General features: G+C 43.4%; 2 protein-coding genes across 5 annotated transcripts in view; one reads left to right on the top strand and one right to left on the bottom strand.

Moving 5' to 3' along the window:
• Window positions 1-21,759, bottom strand: part of Med13l (mediator complex subunit 13L) — a 229,934-nt gene that overhangs the window by 165,691 nt on the left and 42,484 nt on the right. The window lies entirely within an intron of this gene.
• On the top strand, window positions 6,813-7,297 carry LOC142840926 (large ribosomal subunit protein eL28). The gene has a single exon (XM_075957592.1). The coding sequence runs from the start codon at window positions 6,839-6,841 to the stop codon at window positions 7,250-7,252; it is 414 nt and encodes a 137-aa protein (XP_075813707.1). The 5' UTR covers window positions 6,813-6,838; the 3' UTR covers window positions 7,253-7,297.

The raw sequence follows: 21,759 nt of genomic DNA, 5'->3' as shown, positions 1-21,759 counted from the left end.
TTTTGTGTGGTTATTTTGTATATTGTTAACGTTGCTGAACTAAATTATTGCAGAAGGGTTTGTGTGTTTTAAAAAACAAACTATAGTTTCCATCTCAATTATCATATTACCCGCAAGCTGGCATAGCTTCTTGACTTCTGACCCTGTGTTTGCTTCCCACCTTGCTGAGCCCAAGACTTCCTGCACTGACTGATGTGAATAGTGGCAGCACTGATGCTGCCCAAGCTCTAGATCCTGCAGCCATCAACCTGCTCATTTACGACACATAAGAAACATGATTGCAGAAAACAGCTCACCCCACAAACTCTAAAGGCCACTCTTCGTTACAGAACACATGTCTGGCATCAACAATCCCGGTTCTGTTTCTTCAGGAAACAATCCAGGCAATTCAGACAATCTCATACTTCTTGCTAAATCAACTTTTTTTCCATCCCATGATGTTTACAGTCCCTTTGTTCTAATTACAGCATAAATTATGATGTATCAAACTGTTTTCAGAGTATGATAACAATACAAATGGACCTCATCAAAGAAAATATGGGGGAACTATCCTGGTTCAAGATGTTTCTGTTGCTGCCACCCTGAAACCCACAGTTTGCTTCAGTCAACAAAGTCGTGTCTTGTCAACAATTTACACAAAATCCCACCCTCTACAATTCATGGTGTATTGATGCTCTCAAAAGTCAGAAGTGAGGATTTGGGAAAAACTCAGCGGGAAAGGCGCTTGCCGCACAAACAAGAAAACCTGAGCTCAGCGCCGAGCACCCATGTGAAAGCTCAGTGTGCCAGCGCACACCTGTAGCACTAGTGCTAGGCATGGAAGGAATGGGATGGTCCTGCAGACTCTTCTGGCAGTATTGAGTGAGAGAACTCTGTCTCAAAAATACAAGGTGGAAAGTGGTGGAGGGAGGGAGCCACAGTCAGCCTCCACAGACACAGGCAAATGCCACACCCGGACCCAAGCACACAAGCATGTGTACATGAGAACACATATGTGCACACCTTTCTCTGATATCAGTGCTATAACACTAATTAAACATTCAACTTAAACTTGTCCATTTCGAATTAAGGACAGAAATCTAAACTTAATTTAAAAAGTATTACAGCATCAAAAATAAAAAGCCAAATTATTTCAAATCACCAAGCGATCACTACAGAGAAACCCACACCCAAACCATTCATTTTTATTTTGTCAGGTGGTGGTGTGTTGCGGGGGGGGGGGGGGGGGGGGGGGCGGTCCTTCCGCTCCTCCAGCCTATAGCCGCTGAGATACCAGCCCACTGGGGCGTGGTCTCTCTCCCTTTAAAAAAGTGGCCACTTCCCTCTTCTCTCTCTCTTCACTTCCTGCTCCACCAGCGACTAGACTCCCTTCCTGGTTGTGCAGAGGGCTGTTGTCTGGGACAGTGATCTTTAAGTTTTTTCCCCTTTAAACAAATACCACCCTATTAATCATAATTCCAAACTGGTGTGGCATTGTTTGTGACTTACGCCTTCAGTGGTGGCACACACCTTTAATCTCAGCAGGCAGTAAAAAGAAAACATTATTTGTCTAAAACCATATTTATGTTCTTAGCAAGGACAACAAATAGAAAAAATAGCTTAAATGAGCATGCCAAAGTAGTTGTATTCAAAATCCTAAGAGAGCCAATTAAATAGTTACTTTTTAAAAGGTTTAATACTCACTAAAACAGCTAATGGAAATAAGCAAAATTGGGACTGAAGAGACAGCAGTGGTTAAAAGTACTAGCTGCTCTTACTGACCAGGGTTCAATTAAATTCCCAGTCCATGTGATATTGGTCAAAACCACCTGTCACTTCAATGCCAATAGCTCCAATGCCTTTGTCTGGCCTCCAGAGGCACTGCACACACAAGGTGCATACAAATTCATACAGGCAGACATACACATTCATATACCTATAGAAAAAATTTAAAATCTTAGGAAGGCAGACACACCACACTCAACTCATAGGACTATGAGAAGAAGGCAGCTTGTCCTGTGCAAACAGCACCATCTTAGAAGTAATCCCACCCCTGACCTTAGACAGGCACTTGACTCCCAAATGGCAGGCAGAGCAAAGGTGAAGAATTTTTAACCTACTGTGCCAAGATGTGCAAAGTGTCAGCATAGCTGAGAAACGCCAACTTTTCCATAATCGCATCAGTTGTGTTTGTTTTAAAGATAAATGCAGCAAGTTTAACTTCTACCTGTCAATTTTTAAAATAATCAAAAGAAAGCTTAAAATCAACTATGCATACAAAAATAGAAATAGCAAAAATAAAACTCAGAAGCCAATCATATTAAGCATGTTTCAAAAGAGGAAAACAAAATAGACCACTTTCTTCATACAAAGGCCCTATCTCTGACTCTGTGGGACCTCACCTAGGAGCAGGGTTACTCTTCCTGAATCACCCAAGGTTTAGGGGGATGTGAGTTCTCCAACACCTGACTGGAGAGCTGCAAAGTTCCAGACTCTTCATCCCCAGGGCCATGACAAGAACAATTTAAGGGACTGAGAAGTGATTTATCTTTACACTTCAGCACTATGAAGGGGTTTTCACTTAGTTATTTAGAGGAATGCCGCTCTTAGCATGAGTGTGTGCTGTACAGTCTGCCTAGAGTCCTGGCTTCAAGCACAAACACCACAGGGCTTCACAGTACTCTGTTGTTTTAAAAGTAACTTAAAATATGAAATACCTAATTAGTTTTTAGTCTTTCTACCAAAAGTTTCTCAAGAACGCTACCTAAATGCCTTGTCAGATCTAGTCTAGATGAAGATGTAAAACAGGTAAAATCTGCCCAGGAGAAACCAGTTCCTTGGTCTTCCGATGCCAACCTCTCTTCCCCGAAGCTGAGAACTGCTGGTTCCTATTCCTCAATCAGTGAAGTCCCAGGAGATCCCAGCTGGGGCTCATGAGGAGGAAATAGCAAGGGAAGGCTGGAGTGAGAGCCAGGAGCTGCCTGCCTACAGCCCACAGCAGAAAGGCAGCAAGTGAGCTGCCTGACAGCAATGGGTGCAGGACACGCCACTCACAGTTAAGGATGTCACTTGGAGCTGCTAGATGCAGACAGCAGTCAGTTCCTTGTCACTTCTAAACATCAACAACCTGTCTAGCCTTCAAATATTTTAAAACCTCAAGTGCCCAGAACAGAGTAAGAAGGAGTACCATGGGGTCTTCTTTCCCATCAGTCTCTAAGATGGTTGACAAATTAGAAATGAGAAAGTCTCAAAAGTACATGAAAATGCTGTGTTTAGTAGTTCCTAATAGAAGTCCACTGGTTTAAGCTATCTGCAGAGTAACTTACTTAATACGTAATCACCTGCAATGATAACAGAACGCTTTGATAAATGCATGGCAATCCAAATAGCAACTGCCCAAATCTGAAACTCTTAGAATACGATGTCAGTTCAGTGTGTCTGTGTAGTAAAAATTGGACAGAAGTACGATTTCAGTCCCTGAGCGGTATTATGTTCACAATCTACCCGCTGGCTGCACAGGCCTCTGCGGCCTGTTCTGACGGTACAAGAAATACCACGTGATGCCTCAGCTATCTGTGAATTCAAGCGGCCTCTGGCTCCTTGCCATAAGGACTCTATCTCTTTGTCCATTCTTCAGCCCTCAGCGCAGGCACTATTCCACTCATATCAGTGGGGTGCTCTTCTGGACAAAAACGGGATCTTTAACTGCCTCAAAAGCAGCTCTCAAAAACTGCCAGCTGGAACCATGGCTCTTGTTTAGCTCTTGCTGTATCCTGGAGCAGCCTCACATAGACAGGCCAACTGGCCTCCTCCATGAGCCTGGAGCTCAATGAGAGAAGGAAGCACAGCATCAAGAAGATGCAAAGTGACGCAATGAGTCTATATGAATCACATTTAAAGAGAGCAACCCACCCCCATCTCCCCAACCAAGAAGCTTGAGCTGCTTTAAGCATCACAGAATTGCTAAGTGAGTCTGTGAGTTACTTTCTCTTTTAAAGAAAAATGCTAGAAGGATAGAATGTATCCAGCTTGACAGTGGGTACCATTAGAGCAAAGCAGAGCAAAAAGGCTCGGATTGTACAGTCCAGCTCTGGAGAGATGTCACAGATAAGCCATCTCAGTGTTACTTAGACAGCAATGAACAGGGGCCTGGAGAAGTGACTCAGTGGTTAAGAACACTGGATGTCCTCACAAAAGATCCAGGTTTGGACCCCAGCACATACGTGTTGGATCCCAGCACATACGTGGTGACTCACAAACATCTTTCACTCCAGCTCTACAGGATGTGAGGCCCTCTTCTGACATCCATGAGCACCAGGCATACACATGGTACATAGACATACATGCAGGCAAAACATGCATACACATGAACTAAATCAAATCTTGAAGCACGCAAGCACTACCCACACCCACTGTTATGACGCAGCCTTCAGGTCACTATGGGAAGGCCTCTCACTACCACAATCTCTATTTCCTTTCAAGTACTATATTCCAAACTAAAAATAGATTTTGAAAACATCACACTAAAAAAGCATAAAGGAAAAAAATCTTTGCATAACCAGGAGAGGTAAACATACACTGACTACAATATAACAAAATTATACAAATTTTAGTGATCAAATGTGTCAAATAAACTGGCGATAAGCCAAGGACCCACTAAGCTATGGATACATTTCCTTAACTGGAAAAAATTTAATGATGAGAGAAAAATAATTAAAATAGTAATAGAAAAACTAAAGTGTGTTATATATGGATCAACAACACAAGAGATTTACCAGTGATCCAAAGATCTGTGAAGAACCCTGTGTGGGAAGAAAGACAATGTGAGTAGAGTCAAGAGCCTGGGGCTCTCTGTGAATACATAAGTAGGCCTGCTTTCTAGGGGCAGTCATAGTTTTCTGGCATCGTAGATGGATAGATGGCATAAAGAGTCAGAGATGTTATCTACATTGTATTATTATTATTATTATTATTATTATTATTATTATTATTATTATTATTATTGCTCATTTATTTTACATCCCAGCCCAGTTTCCTGTGGTGATATTTTGTTTGTGCTCTAACAAATAAAGCTTGCCTGAAGATCAGAGTGCAGAGCTAGTCACTAGTTAACCATATAAGCCAGGCAGTGGTGGCACACACCTTTCATCTCAGCACCTGGGAGCAGGAAACAGGAAATGATATGGCTGGGCAGAAAGAGGGATTGATGAGGCAGGGTGGAGACAGGACTCCACCCTGAGAAGTTGGTGAGGTAAGAGGTGGCTGTGGCTGGCTCCTTTGTCTCTCTGATCTATCAGTATTTACCCTGATATCTGACTCTGGGTTTTTTATTATTAAGACCAATTAGAATTCACACAACAGTTTCCTTTCCCTCCTCTCTTCCCATTCCTCCTGATCCCATCCCTCTGGTCCCACCCCAATCCACTCTCCCTCCATTTCTGTTCAGGAAAGAGCAGGTCCCCCCATGAATATCAACAAAACACAGAATATCAAGTTGCAGTAAGACTAAGCATCTGCCCAGTGTATGAGGCTGGGCAAGGAGACCCAGTATGAGAAGTAGGTCTACAACTATTTCTAACATATTTTTCTTGGGAAATAAACAGTGTGATAAAATGAATTACAAAAGTAATTATGTTAAGAAAAAGACTAGCCGGGTGGTGGTGGCGCACGCCTTTAATCTCAGCACTCGGGAGGCAGAGGCAGGCGGATCTCTGTGAGTTCGAGACCAGCCTGGTCTACAAGAGCTAGTTCCAGGACAGGCTCCAAAACCACAGAGAAACCCTGTCTCAAGAAAACCAAAAAACCAAAAGAAAGAAAGAAAAAAAGAAAAAGACTACATGAAAACTGCATGAAAAGAAATTACACCACCAAAATAATGTCTTACCCTATTTATAAGACTTAATTTCTAAAACTCAGGAGTTTGAAAAACTAAGCAGCTGCTGCCGGCGCCATCTCATCAATTCAGGTTGCGGTCCTAGAGGACAGGGCAGCCATCTGTCCTAGAGGACAGCGCCAAATGGGTGAGCACCTCACACAACAGCGTTCTACAGAGATCATCAGTGCTTTGTACAGCAGGGCACGTGCAAAATCCCTAAAATAACACGTCCATAATTCACTGCCAAATTCAGATCAATTGAGAATCTGCAGAGGCAGAGGCATTATTATGGCTCTGAAATCCATATTCAGTAAGGCTGTGTTCAGAAAGTTTCATTTCAATTTCAAGAAAATAAATTACTAGAAAGGCTCAGTAATGATTTTGGCAGGTGTAAGTACCCTTCACTCTGAGCAGAACCCCTTACAGAGCTCAAGAGTATGTAAAATACAACAAAGTCATCAATTCATTGGACCTAAGTCTTGAATACTGGGTGCGGCATCGTCTACCTGAGAAATATAATCTCTGTCCTCCAACGTGACCGCTCTGTGGACAACACAGACCAATGAAAGCTACTGCAGCCTATAGCCATGAGGACAAAAACGCCTCAGCTTCCTCATGACCACCCTAATAATCTAAAAATGTTGGCATCATCCCACAGATATATTTAAGTCCTCGTCAATAAGGTTTCAAACCGGACAAAGGTGGCGCACATCTTTAATTCCAGCATTCAGGAGGCAGAGACTGGTGGATCTCTGTGAATTTGAGGCCAGTCTGGTCTACAGAGCAAATTCCAAGACAGGTTCCATAGCAATTGGGAAACGTTGTCTCCAAAAAACAAACAAAAAAAGTTAACACTTCGGGAGAATTCAAGCTTTCTTCTATAAAAAGGGTAAATGCCAAATTAGAAACTTCTCCAAACTGTGGGGAAATTTAACACCAAGAAAATCAGAGTGCTCCGTCCGCCATAGAAGAGGAGGCGCCGCCATGTCTGCGCATCTGCAATGGATGGTCGTTCGGAACTGCTCCAGTTTCCTGATCAAGAGGAATAAGCAGACATACAGCACCGAACCCAATAATCTGAAAGCCCGCAACTCCTTCCGCTACAACGGGCTGATTCACCGCAAGACAGTGGGAGTGGAGCCCGCAGCCGACGGCAAAGGGGTCGTGGTGGTCATGAAACGCAGATCCGGTCAGCGCAAACCAGCTACTTCTTACGTAAGGACCACCATCAACAAGAATGCACGGGCCACCCTGAGCAGCATCAGGCACATGATCCGAAAGAACAAGTACCGCCCTGATCTGCGCATGGCGGCCATCCGCAGGGCCAGTGCCATCCTACGAAGCCAGAAGCCTGTGGTGGTGAAGAGGAAACGGACCCGTCCCACCAAGAGCTCCTGAGCCCTACACCCCAGAAGCAATAAAGAGTCTACTGACTTTTTTCAACCATTAAAAAAAAGAAAAAAGAAAAAGAAAAAAAAAGAAAAAAAAAAGAAAATCAGAGTGCAGTGTAAAACTTCCCCACAGCACTATGCTCTGGTGAAGGCACGATACTAAGCATCTGGGAAGTTATTTTTCCATCTATTTCATGGCTGCTCTCTATAAAACCTCTTATGATTTCCTCACCTGCAAAACGTGAGGAGACTGAATGAGACAGTGTCCCTCAAAGACGTCCCTGTGCACTCCAAACTGCTTATGCTTTGCCTTAGGACAGCCATCTCGACGTCATCAAGCAGGAGCTGTATGTAATGGTTTCATTGCTCTCTATGTACTCAGGTTTCCTCCAACACAGTCCACCCAGTTTCATGAGTTCTCTTTGAGACGCTTGCACCTGAGACTGGGGAGCTGGCCTGGCATGTACAGGCCCAGGTTCCATCCTCAGCCCCCCCACCCAAAACAGTACAAATATTTTTGGTAAGACACCCAGAGCAAAAATGTTCTTTATGAAAGAAAATAGCATGTGGTGATAGTACTTGCAAAGTGGGAGTGGGAGGCTCCAGGACGCACCTCCTCCACGTCAGTGGTACGTACCACATCTGTGCTCTGCTCCCAAAAGTCAATTTCACTCCAAGTTTCTGCATAGTAAGATTTTATGGAGCAAGACCATCTAAATCTGTTGACTTTCAAAGAGAAGAGAACCTCACAGACCCTAACACAAAGTACAATTTCCAGCTGACCATGAGTCCTGCATGACCACGTAGAGAGGAAGGTGCCGAGCTCCAACTGCTATCGTCTAAAAGTTATTGGCTCTGAACCTCTAGCACCAAGTATGAGGAAATTGAAGTTCCAAGCCATGTGCTATAAGCTGGAGCCTATTCTCTGTACCTTCTCTCTCGGTGTGAGGATGCTCTGATTTCTAAATCCCTTGCTTCTAGCATGTGCTCCGGCCTTAACTGATACCCTGGCTTTAATACGGCTCACCACCTCTGTTCCTACCACAAGTTCCTTCAGTAGCCACTGTTCACCTGACTCACCTTCTGCGAATGTCTTCCTTTATCTACTGTGTCCTGCGCATTCTGCAGACCTGGATCTTGCACCTTCCTAGCCTGTGTGTCAATTCCTGCTCAGTACTTCACTCTCATAAGCTAGCCTGCCTGCATGCAGCACTGGCACAGAGCAGACCAAAGACAGCACAATACTATCATTGAAAGAAAACAGCAGACTGGCATCAGCAGTGACCACACACAACGCCTTTACCATGCTTCTTGGGATACTTAGGACATTAGCCAGTGAGTGGAAGCGTATACAACCTTTATTTCTAAATACAAGTCATTAGCCAGTCACTGTGTGCCTTCCGCAGCACACAGGTTTATCTTTGTATTGCTGCTCAAAGTCTAATGAAAACTTTGAAACTAGTAACACAAACAGCAAATAAATATATAGCACTCAGGAACAAAAAAAAATTCAGATTTCACCCTCAGCTATTCATTGTAGAATTCTGACTCAGGCTCTCTCTCAAAGCACCAATCAGACATCTATTCCCAGCATGTGATAGATTATGGGCACTTCCATATATACATGAGAGAGTGACGGTCTCACAACATATCCCAGGCTGGACTGTCACTCACAGAAACCCACCTGTCTATGCCTCCTGAGTATTAAGATTAACACAGCCACAATGGGGCTGGAGAGCTGGCTCAGAAGTTAAGGCACTAGCTACTCTTGCAGAGAATACAGATTCGAATCCCAGCACCCACACAGAGGCTCACAAGTGTCTGTAACTCCAGTTATAGGGGAATCTGATATCCTTCTTTGCCTCTGAGGGAACCAGGAACAAATAACAGTACACACGCATACATGTAGACAAAACACACATACACATAAGAACGCTTAAAAATTTTAAATATATACTTTAAAAAAAAAACTCTTCAAGACAGCATAGTGGAATATGCCTTTAATCCCAGCACTTGAGAGGCAGAGGCAGGCAGACCTCTGTGAATTTGAGCCCAGCCTAGTCTACATAGTGAGTTCCAGGACAGTCAGGGCTACACAGAGAGACCCTGTCTCGAAAAATAAAAACAAACAAACCAAAAACAAAGGGGAGGAGGAAAGTCTCCAAATCACTTTTTACACCTTTTCGTCCAGCTTCTTTCCCCTCAGTGGCACTCAATCAGAACTTAAGGCGCTGTCATTTTTATTATCAGGACAGAATTCTTTGCATGTAATACCACTCATTCTTTGTGATGCACCATGTGGGATTAAAGCAAGTAAGAAATTCTGAAGAGAGCCAGCTACTTCGCATGAACCAAGATGCAAGCATGAAAACAATGCCTAAAGTCTGTGGTCCTGAACCACGTACTTTAGGGGACAGCTAATCGGGTGCTCTGTTGTTGTGCCGGTTACTGGAGCCTTAGCCAACAGTGACTGCACAGCAACAAGCACCCACACCCAGACCACGGCCATTAATCCCCACTAGAGGCTCTCAAATTCCTCGGCAAAATGGCTGATTCTAGACCTGGGTGCCATCAAACCAAAAGCTCATCAGGGATGGAATCAACTACTAAGGAGCCACACTGACAGCCCCGAAAACCACCTCTTGCAGAGAAAAATGAAGTCATTTCAATAGCAAGGAAGGTAGCAACTGTGACAAACATGGTATGCTTGCATCCATGAGTTCACAGCAATATTACATGTGAAGCCTGGCCATCTGGAGAAACGGCTATTGTTCCACAAGGCTGACAAGACATGTCTTCTGTGGAAAGCCTTCTTTAAGCATTACTCATGTGACACCTGTCATTTCGGGAACAAGATTCAATTTCTCTAACCATAGGTAAGAGAAAACAATACTAACTCAAACACTGCAGATAAAGAATAAAGCATCAGAAAAACTGCAAGTGTGCCCTGACTGAAAACACAGTAAAAACCAGACATGTTAAAGTTCCCACAGCAAGAGTCATCTTCACATGCAAAACCCTGAGGACAGACTGAGGGGCATTCCTGGTAATACGTGCAAGTGTGCACCCTGGTCAAATACTGGGTCTACTGATGAATTCTCAACAACTCTAAGAACTGCTCAAGCCTAATGGTTTAAGCTGCCAGCAGAGGAGATAAGCACTTATCAGTGCAGAAACAAGATCTTGATTCGCTAGGAGACCACACACACAGATACAATATGCCTCAGGTTCAGCTTCTTTTAAGAAATTCTACTTTGAATGAAATGAAATACCTATGGTCACATTAAGAAATCTTTTCAAATTATTCCATTATGAGAAAAAAAGGAACTGGAGGTTAACATACATGGCTGTTTTGAGCTTAGGGTTTTTTGTTTAGTTTTAAAGAGATACCACCACTCCTGGCCCTTTCTACTGCCTGTCCAACTCACCATTACCATCCCACACTTTGCTGAACACTGACAAAAGCAACACTGTTCCCACAATCAATGCACTGGGCCGTGCTAACCTTTCCTTTCTGAGTATTTTTCTCACTCTGCCTCACTGCTCTCCGCCAACTACTGAGTGAGACGTTCACATTGCTAAGAGCCCAGACAGACCCAAGATCCTTCTCAGATGGCACAAAGAAGTAGTATCTCAGATACTCCAAACAAACTGAACCCATATTTCCAAGTGCGCCCTACTCTGAGCTAAGGTTTTAATTCTAATAGAATTAACCACAATTTATCCAAAAGTAAGGCTTTCCCATGAAATACTCTTCTAATACTCCTAATAAGTCAATCATTTCATGCTAACTTTTCCTAACGTCTTGAGCAATCAAGAGAATGAAAACAATTCAAGAGCGCATTTCAAGGCACGGCGTCACAACAACAGTACACGCACAACAACAGTACATGTGTCCTCCGGCCATTCTCAGAGGAGTGAGCCAGCTCAGGATCTGACTCCAGCTGACAGCTCTCTAACTCCATTCATAGGAGCAAGGGTCCTGCGTGTGGCACCCTCTGCACTCCTCACACTGCACAGAACACAAAGTGAGCACCCTCACTCCCCCAAATCTCTGTGAGCATTAATTAATGCCTCAGTTCATGAATTATATACCATTGCCCTAAAATTCTTTAAAACACTACCCCCAATTAAAAAAAAAAAAAAAACCACCCAAAGCCAACTTCAGAAGTAACCCTGATGGTGTTGAGAAAACTGCTCATATTGTACACACACGCGCGCAACTGTGCAAGCATACCACACAAACCAGCTGTCTGGTTCCCTTTCCTGTTATTGTCAGAACATACCCCGAGGAAAGCAAGCTCAAGGAAGAGGGCTGACTGAGTCCCAACTCCAGGATACAGCCCTGGGCAGACAGTGGGGAGCAGACAGTGGGGAGCAGACAGTGGGGAGCAGACAGTGGGGAGCGGACAGCTGGTGCTCTGCCTGCTCGCTCCACTCTTTCACAACCCAGAATCCCTCTCAGCAAAAAACAAGGCTGCCACTCAAGACGGCAATCTTCCCACCTCCATTACCTTGACCATCCCCCACAGACAGCCAACCTAGATAATCCCTCACTGAGATTTGACACTTCGACAATTAAAACAAATCATCGTGTCTACCAAGGACACAGAGATCTAAGACTGGCCCAGCTCATCAACCGCAGTGTCTTTGGCACATAAGCCTAACTGTACAAAAACAAGCCACACAAGTCCTGCCTGAGTCTAAGGAAAATGTACACAATAAAGGGTTTCATGAGAAATAAAGAAGTTTCCTGACACCGCCTACAGCAGTGGCACAGTGTTTAGAAATGGCAGGATGTCGAGATAGTTCGTCAACTGAGCAGTCCATGATGTGTCTTTAAAAAAAAAAAATCACTAAAAAATGAGTTTTCTAAAAAAAAAACAAACAAACAAAAAAAAAGAGTTTTCTGCCATCATAAGTAAATTTAGTACCACTCACAAAGAAAGGAGAGGAAGGAAAGAGGAGAAACCTCTGTAAAGTCCCGGCCAGAAGACACCTTCCCAACCAGCACACCTTGCTGGAACCTTCTGTCCAGAAGACACTTCTAGTGTCTCATCCTTACGGTGGAGCCCAATCTGGACCAGTGCTGCCAACACAACTGTCACAACAATAGAAATGTTTTGATTTACACTGTCCAATTGGGTATCCACCAGCCAAAGATGGCCTCTGAGCAACTGAAATGGGTCGCACCTGAGGATCTGAACTACACAATTAACTATAATGAACACAGACTTCAATAACCACATGTGGCACATAGCCACCATACTGAACAGACTAGTGAGTACGAACGCCCTGGACAAGCTAGGACTATAGGCAGCCTTGATGACAAAGCCCTTGTGAGGGCAACTGCTGGCTGTCCACCTAGGGCAGCAGGAGTCTGAAAACTAGAATGGAGAACCTTTCTTGAAGTCCATCTCCAACACCAGAAGATGGGAAATAGCCTCATTTATACTTAAAAGCAACCAAACTTAGGAACTCAAATTTAGTGAAATACAGGATCAATGAATGTGCAGAAGATGGGAAACAGCCTCATTTATACTTAAAAGCAACCAAACTTAGGAACTCAAAATAAATTTAGTGAAATACAGGATCAATGAATGTGATTAAAGAATAGAACAGAAAAAAAATACATTTAAGACATTCCAAGGCTCCCAAGTACCAAATGGCTTCTGAACATTCCCTTTTCGATGACTACCTACCTTATATTTAATTTTTGATTATACTCAGTTTAAAATTTGTTCCTGGGAACTGGAGAGATGGCTCAGCAGTTAACAACACTTGATGCTCTTGCAGAGGACCGAAGTTCAATTCCCAGCACCCACATAGTGGTTCAAAACCACCTGTAGCTCCAGTTCTAAGAGATCTGATGCCTTTTTCTGGCCTCTGCAGGCACCAGACACACATGTGGCAAACAGACACACATGCAGGCAAGGCACATGTAAATTAAAGCAAGCGCTGTTCTGACCAAGTGTGCTAGGGAGCATTCTCTGGGGACAGTCTGGGATGGGGGCAAAGGGCAGTCCAGTAAGTAGCTGCTGAATGCACACACCACCAATGCTGTGTCTGTCACTAGAACTCAGGGTATATGTACAGAGTATCCTTTAGAAACCCAGGGGATTTGAAGAAATTATTTGATAATGATAAATAAGTTAATTTCTGTAAATGACTGGGAGTAAAACTTCATTTGGATAAAAGTAACTAAGGATGAAAGCGAAAGCTCTGAGTGTCAGAAACATCAGTGCTCTGCCCTTTCACCTGAGCACACTGACGGCATCTGCAAGCTGCCCTTTATAGTCGAAGGATTTTTCTTAAGCCCAAACAATTACAGAGCAAGAATTATTCCATAAATAAAATTCACATGGGTTAGTTAAATAAATTATTTTCCAATCTGTGGTATACAAAGTTAATCTGTATGGAACATAACTCCTTTTCCCCGCCCCCAGTCCAACCCCCCAAAAAACTTTTAGTTTACTATTAGGGAAACAAAATTAAGTATGTTCAATGCTAATAATCAAATTTTACAAGACAGTAGGCTTAACAGCTACTGGGTATCTCAAGCAATTTGTACATACACACAGTTCTTATGGGCAAGTCTACAGAAGAAGCTCAAAACCCACCACCGTCTCAGCACAGGTAACCCTTGACATACTACCACTAGACTCAAGAGACATCTTCTGGAATGTTGCTATAGTAATCAGAGACCTCTATTCTAAAAAGAAGAAAATCAACCACTGTTACAATATTAGCATCTAAAACAAATCTGGTGCTGGGGAAAGCCACTTATAAACGAAGAATAACATTTCCTGCTTCCAAATGTGCACGGCCTTCGAGCTTTGTAGTTTGGGCTTCAGTTCTTACTGTTCTCCAATAGAGCAGAGTGCTGTGGATTTCTTCCCCCAGCAACTCCCACGGTGTGAGGGAGGGAACAAGATGGCATTCTGGGGCCATTTTACTGATCTTCTCATCCAATAATAACTCGATGGTAAGATTCAAGAGCTAGTTAAAGAAATTTAAATCACTTATCAAGAAATTTCCTCTCTTCCTGTAGACTATAAAAGGAAAGATTAAACAATAAATTAAACCTTCAGAATGATTAGTTCAAAAGTGAGGCCAGAGAAAATATTCTCAAACATAAACCAAACCTGGTCAACTCACTGTTGTATTTATGCCTGTCCTCAATTTAAATGAAATATCTATAATTTAAACGTCCTCCAATCTGGGCAGCAGAAGTTTCTATGCTCTTCACTGACTGCTTTACCTGTTCCCAGTTCTCCTTCAAACAAGCTCAAGAGCACTTCATCCCAAGTGATGATGGCCAGAAAAGATGGCCCTGGCCACACTGGCCACGCCTGCCACCTACCTGCCTGGCCACTCAGTGGCTAGCAGGAGTGTCTGGAAAGGTCAACACTATCCTATCAGAGAAGGAAAAGTCCTCTAGCACAGTCACCTCTATCCCCACAGAGTGCACTCTTGCCTGACTGGCAAGCTACATGATGGCTACTTATTTAACTTAAGCCCATCAATCTGCCCTACATGAGTACCAACATTATTTTTGGGTTGCTTTTAAAAATCATCAAAAATCTACATACAATCATATACATAAAATAAATCTTTTTATGTGTGGAACTGGAGAAACAGGAACACCAAGAGAGAAGTGAGGAATCAGAGCTTCAACACTGGAAAGCTTAATACTGGAAAAATGGGAGAGAGAGGGGTCTACAAATTAGCTGTCCTCTTGAATTGCAAGCATAAAATGAATAAAGCTCTATCATTCTCACCTCCCCCAAAGTTCACACCTAGCTCATCTTTCTTCTGTAAAGACGTCAGCTATGCACCTTAAACAGAAAAAACAAACCTCTGATGTCACAGCATAAACAAGACTGGGCATTGAGTGCTGCCCTCTCACAGAATTCCCCACACTGTACCGACACGTTCCTGTAACTCTCGTGCAAGTCACCAGTGCATGGCAGTACCTACCCGGTACCTCGCAGCAGCACCGCAGCAGATAAGCCTGGGGACACGAGAGTCATGAGAACCCACAGAAGCCCATGCACAAATGATGACTACGTAGGAAGAGATGCCCTAAACTCAACATTCACTGCATTTTCACAGAAGATGTGGAATTAATCCTACACCTCCAGCTCCTGTTGACAGCGATGACCGTCTTTCCCTGCACACACTCATTGCCTAGCATTCAAGGGACAGTGGCTGAACTGAATTTCAGCTTCCTACCCACCCACAGCTAAGAGATCCCACAGCCACCTGATGAGCAGAGCTGACTCCTGAGCCTCTAGCACAGTGGTTCTCAACCTTCCTAATGCTACAGCCCTTTAACACAGTTCATCATGGTGTGGTGACCCCAACCATAAAAGGGGTCACAATCCACACATTGAGAACCAATATCCTAGTAGATCATCTGAGCATCTTTGCTAAATGAATTTTAGCGGTATTCCAAGATCAAGTAGGTCTTTAAGCAATACTGGTGTTAAAGCCAAAATACTGAATAAAAGGCAACTAGCCAGTTTAATTTCCTCAACAGTAGTTTTTCTCCAATTACATAACTGAAATTTGCCTTAGATACAGTATTTAGCACATTGGTAATTATAGCCTACTCCTCCTAAATATAACAAAGGCAAGACAGTTATCTGTCTGCTCAGAGCAAGACTGTACAGTCCCGTGTATCCAAGCCACATGGCAAGTCTGTATTATCTTTGTCCTTTGTGCAAAATCAAGAGAAAAAAATAGTTGAGCTTGTGGGCCAGATCTCAGCACAAGCTGGCCTCTCACAGTCTCCTCACATACCTCTGGTGTCTTTGCCTCAAATTCACACTCCAAATGCAGATGACCAGCATGAGAATCTTTCCAGGCAGCTCTATCAGCTTACATTTCAAAGCCTGTGACCCAGTGGTTAGGGATTAGAGGAAGAAAGGGCTATATCTGAAAGGCACGGCAGCCACTCCAACATGAGATTCAGGCGAAAACTGTTCCTTTGGCTTTTTTCCTCTTCCCTTTTATAATAAAGCTTCTTATAATCTGGAGGGTGGGTGGCCTTGAAGTCCCAGCAATGCCATCCTTCAGGTCACTTGGCCAGCAATGACAGCACGCCTGGGCATGCCTCCACTCGCAGCTCAGAACTCTATTACAACTAGGCATTTTCCAAAAACCCAGTCAAAAAAAAAAAAAAACAAAACAGCTTTACCTGGTGCTGGTGGCACACACCTTTAATCCCAGCATTTGGGAGGCAGAAACAGATGGATCTCTGAGTTTGAGGCCAGCCAGATCAACATATGGCGTTCCAGGACAGCCAGGGCTACACAGAAAAATCCTATCTTTAAAAAAAAAAAAAAAAGACGGCTTCAAGCTTAATACACAAGCTTTAAAATGGCATTACAGCTGGACTTTGAGAAAAAGTAAAGAAACTGGAAAATTTTTCCAATTTGTTCTGATTTGCTTTGACTTGGCAGGTCTTGATATGTAACACGGGCTGGCCTAGAACTCATTGCAATTCTCCTGCTTCATCCTACCAATGCTGAAATTACAGGAGTACACCACACTTTGGAGATATTTAATCTTTGAATACTTAAAGCCTGGATTCTAAAATGTTCTTAGCATTTAAGTCAGGCTGTCAACACATTCATAGTGCAGCAGCGCTACTATTGGAGCATCGCCTTCACAGACTAAAACTGCGGTTCAGCTGGGCTCTATGTGCATGCACTGTGCAGACAGACTGATTCTTTTCATCAACAGACCGCAGAATCACAGGATCAGCTGAAACCGTCATAAAACAGTCATGTGAGTAAGACTCTCAGTCAACATTTGTTTCTTCCAACTCAATAACCCTACACTCTGACTTCTAGGTGAAAACCACTAGGACAAGGCCAGCTTCTTCTAGATTCCCACTTCTCCAGGTGCAAGGCCCTAGGTTTGAGCAAACAGAGGGGAGAAAAGGACTGTCCTTATCTCAGGAAGTCATCAACAACTGGTGAAAATGAAACTGCTAATGAACCAACAAGGTGGGGTCAGTAGTAAATGGGGCCACAAAGGCGGACAACCGAGTGCCATCCCAAGTCCCAGAGAGAACAGATCCAACCAGGTGTCTTCTGAACTCCACATATGTACTGTGGTGTGCATGCATGCACATGTGCACACAAATACACACTCTATGAAAGAATGAATGAAACTTAAAATATCTTAAAAGTTGGAAAAAAGCAATGTGTCCTATTGTTTACAGACAGCATGTCAACTGAGACGGTAGTAAAGTAAGTTAGCAACTGGCTCAGTGATGGAGGAAGGTCATTGGTTAATAAAGAAACTGCTTGCCCTGATAGGTTAAAACATAGGTGGGAGGAGTAAACAGAACAGAATGCTGGGAGGAAGAGGAAGTGAGCTCAGAGAGACGCCATGCTCCCCTCTCCCTGGCAGATGCGATAGCTCTGCTCTCTGAGGCAGACGCATGAAGCTCAGACCCAGATGGACTTAGGCTAGAATCTTTCCCAGTAAGACTGATGCTACACAGATTATTAGAGATGGGCTGATCGGGATATCAGAATTAGCCAGTAAGGGCTAGAGCTAATGGGCCAAGCAGTGTTTAAATGAATACAATTTGTGTGTTGTTATTTCAGGGCATAAGCTAGCCAGGCGGCCGGGATGCTGGGGACACAGCCCTGCCGCTCTAACTACTACACCACAGGACTCGGGTTCAGGTAAGGGTCTCAATAGGGCAAAGGCACCACTCATGCTGTCTCTACAACTCATCTCACACGCTATTTTTTAATTATTTATTTATTTATTTATTAAAGATTTCTGCCTCCTCCCTGCCACAGCCTCCCATTTCCCTCCCCCTCCCCCGATCAAGTTCCCCTCCCTCATCAGCCTGAAGAGCAATCAGGGTTCCCTGACCTGTGGGAAGCACCAGAGGGAAAGGCAAATCAGTAGAACCCTGACTATTTCCCTGCACATCATTCAAAGTAAGACACAGGAAAAACAAGTACAAAACTACTTCCTACTCAAAGATAAATCAAAAAATCAACACGATATCTCATACATAAGACATTAACAATAAATATCTAATTATTGTCTAGTTCCTAATTTTCAACATAGACTTTTTCAAATCATCATCTATTCCTAGTTTATTACTACTGTAAAACTGGCTATGATAAGCACAAATAAAAATCATTCTACATTAAAAACTATGAAAAGAAACATTCCTTATGGCATCCAGCATGAACGCTAAGTCACAGTCTGCGCCCACCACACTCCTAAGAAACCGGCAGCACCTGGCGGCTCCTGCTCAAGACACACTACAGCTTTCCAGACACACTCTACTTAAAACAAGGATCCTAGCTGTCGTTCCCACACTAAAATGTTCAAGACCTAGCATCCTCACACAGCCAGAACCAGAACTGTTGTGAGACCACTTTCAACACTGACTTCTAGAAACTTATTAACTTCAAATAAGTTTAAATTTCCATTTTAATACCCAAAGTGTAGAGCCCTGTTATACATTTAAAAAAGAAATTTAGAAGAGGTTAGGTATACTTGGAACTTTCTTTGGGTTGCCAACCAGCTCCCAAATAAAGACACGAAGACTTATTAATTTTCGTTTTTCTTTAATTTATTTATTATGTATACAGTGTTCTGCCTGCAGGCCAGAAGAGGGCACCAAATCTTATTACAGACGGTTGTTAGCCACCGTATGGTTGCTGGGAATTGAACTCAAGGCCTCTAGAAGAGCAGCCAGTGCTCTTAACCTCTGAGCCATATCTCCAGCCCCATGAAGACTTATTAATTATGAATGTTCAGCCTTAGCTTAGGCTTGTTACTAGCTTTTTTTAACTGAAATTACCCCGTTTCTATTAATATGCATGCTGCCCCGAGGCTTGCTCACCTCTTAGTACTGCCCATCCTGCTTTCTGCTTCCCTCCATGGCAGGCTGGCTGGCCCTGGCTGGCTAGGCCCCCTTTTCTCTCTGCCTACCGGCCCCACCTGTCCCTCCTCTGCCTAGTTATTGTCCATTCAGCTTTTTATTAGACCAACCAGGGCCTTAGGCAGACAAGGGGAAACAACATCACATCTTTACATCGTTAAACAATTATTCTACAACACAAACAAATGCAATGCATCTTTACAAAGTTAAACAAATATTCTATTCCACAACAGTTGGGCTCTCCAGGTGAATGGTGGATCCAGAGCTCAAGCAGACTGGAAACAGAAAAGGCAAGTGACAAAAGAGCACATATCTCCCAGGATTCCCAGTAATAAAGGTTTCAAACAGTTTTCTTTTTTTTTTCTAAAGATTTATTTGCATGTGTCCTTGCAGACCAGTAGAGGGCACCAGATTTCATTACAGGTGGTTGTGAATCACCCCATGGTTATGGTTGCTGGGAATTGACCTCTGGAAGGGCAGTCAGTGCCCTTAACCACTGAGCTATCACTTCAGCACCTCAAACAGTATTCTAACAATCTGAAGAATTACTCCTTAATTTACGTAACTGTCTTTTCAATATACAATCAAGGGACTCTCTGAAGGGCGGGCTGGGGGTGCAGGTTTGGTGAGTAAAGTACTTCCTGCTGCATAAACATGAGCCTTGAGTTCAGATCTCCAGCACACACATAAGACGCTAAATGTGGCAAAGTGCTTTGCTTGTGACCCCAGTGGCAGGCAGATCCCCAGGGTTCACTGACCAGCCAGCTTAACTGAATAGGTGGGCTCCAGGTTCAGTGAAACACACTGTCCCAAAGGAAAAAAAAAAAGGGAAAGCAATTCAGGACACTAGAACCTTGACCTCTGGCCTCCACATGCAGCAGCACGCATGAGCATGTATGCCAACACACATATGTATACAAACACACACGGCAGACAGAGGGGAATGGATTTTAAATGTAGTCATGCTTTCTCCTTAAACAATGTCTCCTGCCTATCTGCACAGTCCAGGACAGTCCCTAGTACTACAGGAATCACCGTGATTCAGCTAACAATGTGCACGCTGGCTGGTCTCCTGGTGTGCCAGGCACCATGCTAGTCCTACTCACAATGGGGGAAGACTGGGGTGCTGAAACCTCTGAGGTACTTCTACTCTACACCAATCCTGCCTCTTACCTACAAACTACCGTTATCCTCTGACCTTGGGAGGCAACATGCCTTCCCAACCCATTTCTCGGGTCTGACTCTTCCCACGGCACCTTCCATGTGATCCTGTGGGCTTTTCCACACAAACCTCTCTATAAGGGTCAGATCACTGGCTCTCGCTTCCTCACAGCTCTGCCTCCTTCCACATGTAAGGCCCTGTAAGAAGACTGACTGCTTTCTGCATTTAACAATGTCTAGTTTTCAACTTCTGGGAGGCAGAAATGTTTCAGATTCATTTCAATATTCTGCATAGCCCTACATAAGATCCATAAATGTGGTAAATATGAAAGATTATTAAACAGTAAAATTTTCTATCTATAAGCTCAAAGAATGCTCTTAAAGCACCTGCTCACAGATCATTACTGTAAGTATTTAAGTGTGGGTGTAGTTAAACAGAATCAGCTCCTACACCAGGGCATCCCAGCTAGAGCCACAATACCATGAGAACAGAACCAGCTCCTACACCAAGACATCCCGGCCACAAACACAATACCATGAGAACCAAATAGATTCCGTACAAAACAGATCTGTACAAATCCCTTACGCTGACATATTTAAGTCATTTAACTTTTTCTTCTAATATAATGTTTCATACTTAACAGACTAGGCAGGGGTGTGCTTGAATCTGCTGTTCTAGCTGAACTGAGGTCACGAAGTCTTTCCTGAGGTAACAGGGCAGGTACCCAACCTTCCTTTACTATGCTCTTCATGAAACCAGCAAACACTATGTCAAACATTTCCACAAAACGGGTCATTGTTGGCAAATGCTGTTTCCTCCCTCAATAATCAGAATGGTAAGTAATTCGTTCAGGGATGCTTTTCATTATAAATATATACCAAGCTACTTTTTAAAATAAGCTAAAAAATACAGTACCTGAAACTCAGTATAGAATCCCTGAATTTGCCTCCTTTGGGCTAAATATATCCCCATGTGAATAACATACTTCCTTATGAATAGCAAACAAGTTCAAGATCAACTGTGGAAAAGAGTCATCTTAGTGCAAAGACAAGCAGCACCTTTGCTGGTCTCCCGCCTCACTTCCTCAGGCAGGCACTCCAGACATGTCCCTGCCGGACACTGCTATATCAGGAAGTAAGTCTGCCAAACGAACACCATTCATATTTCAGTCAGCAAGGCATCTTGACTCCCCAAGTCCAGAAAATTCACAAGTAAAAGTAATTTCTTAAAAAGAAGGCACTTTACATGTAAGGGAAAAGAGGCTACTAACAACAGCCTGTCGGCATTCTAATCTCTGCTTAAGCACTGGATGAACACAATCTACTTGACACAAAAATACTTGTCCTTATCCCATTTGTTTCTTTTTTTCCCTTCAGTCAAGCCAGTTATGCTGTGTGATTAAGTCCAGACTGCAAGGTGTTAT

The sequence above is a fragment of the Microtus pennsylvanicus genome, chromosome 1, assembly GCF_037038515.1.
Source record: "Microtus pennsylvanicus isolate mMicPen1 chromosome 1, mMicPen1.hap1, whole genome shotgun sequence".
In the NCBI taxonomy this organism is placed as follows: Eukaryota; Metazoa; Chordata; class Mammalia; order Rodentia; family Cricetidae; genus Microtus; species Microtus pennsylvanicus.
The sequence above is the reverse complement of the archived record's forward strand: the minus strand, read 5'-3'. Positions and strand labels throughout refer to the sequence as shown.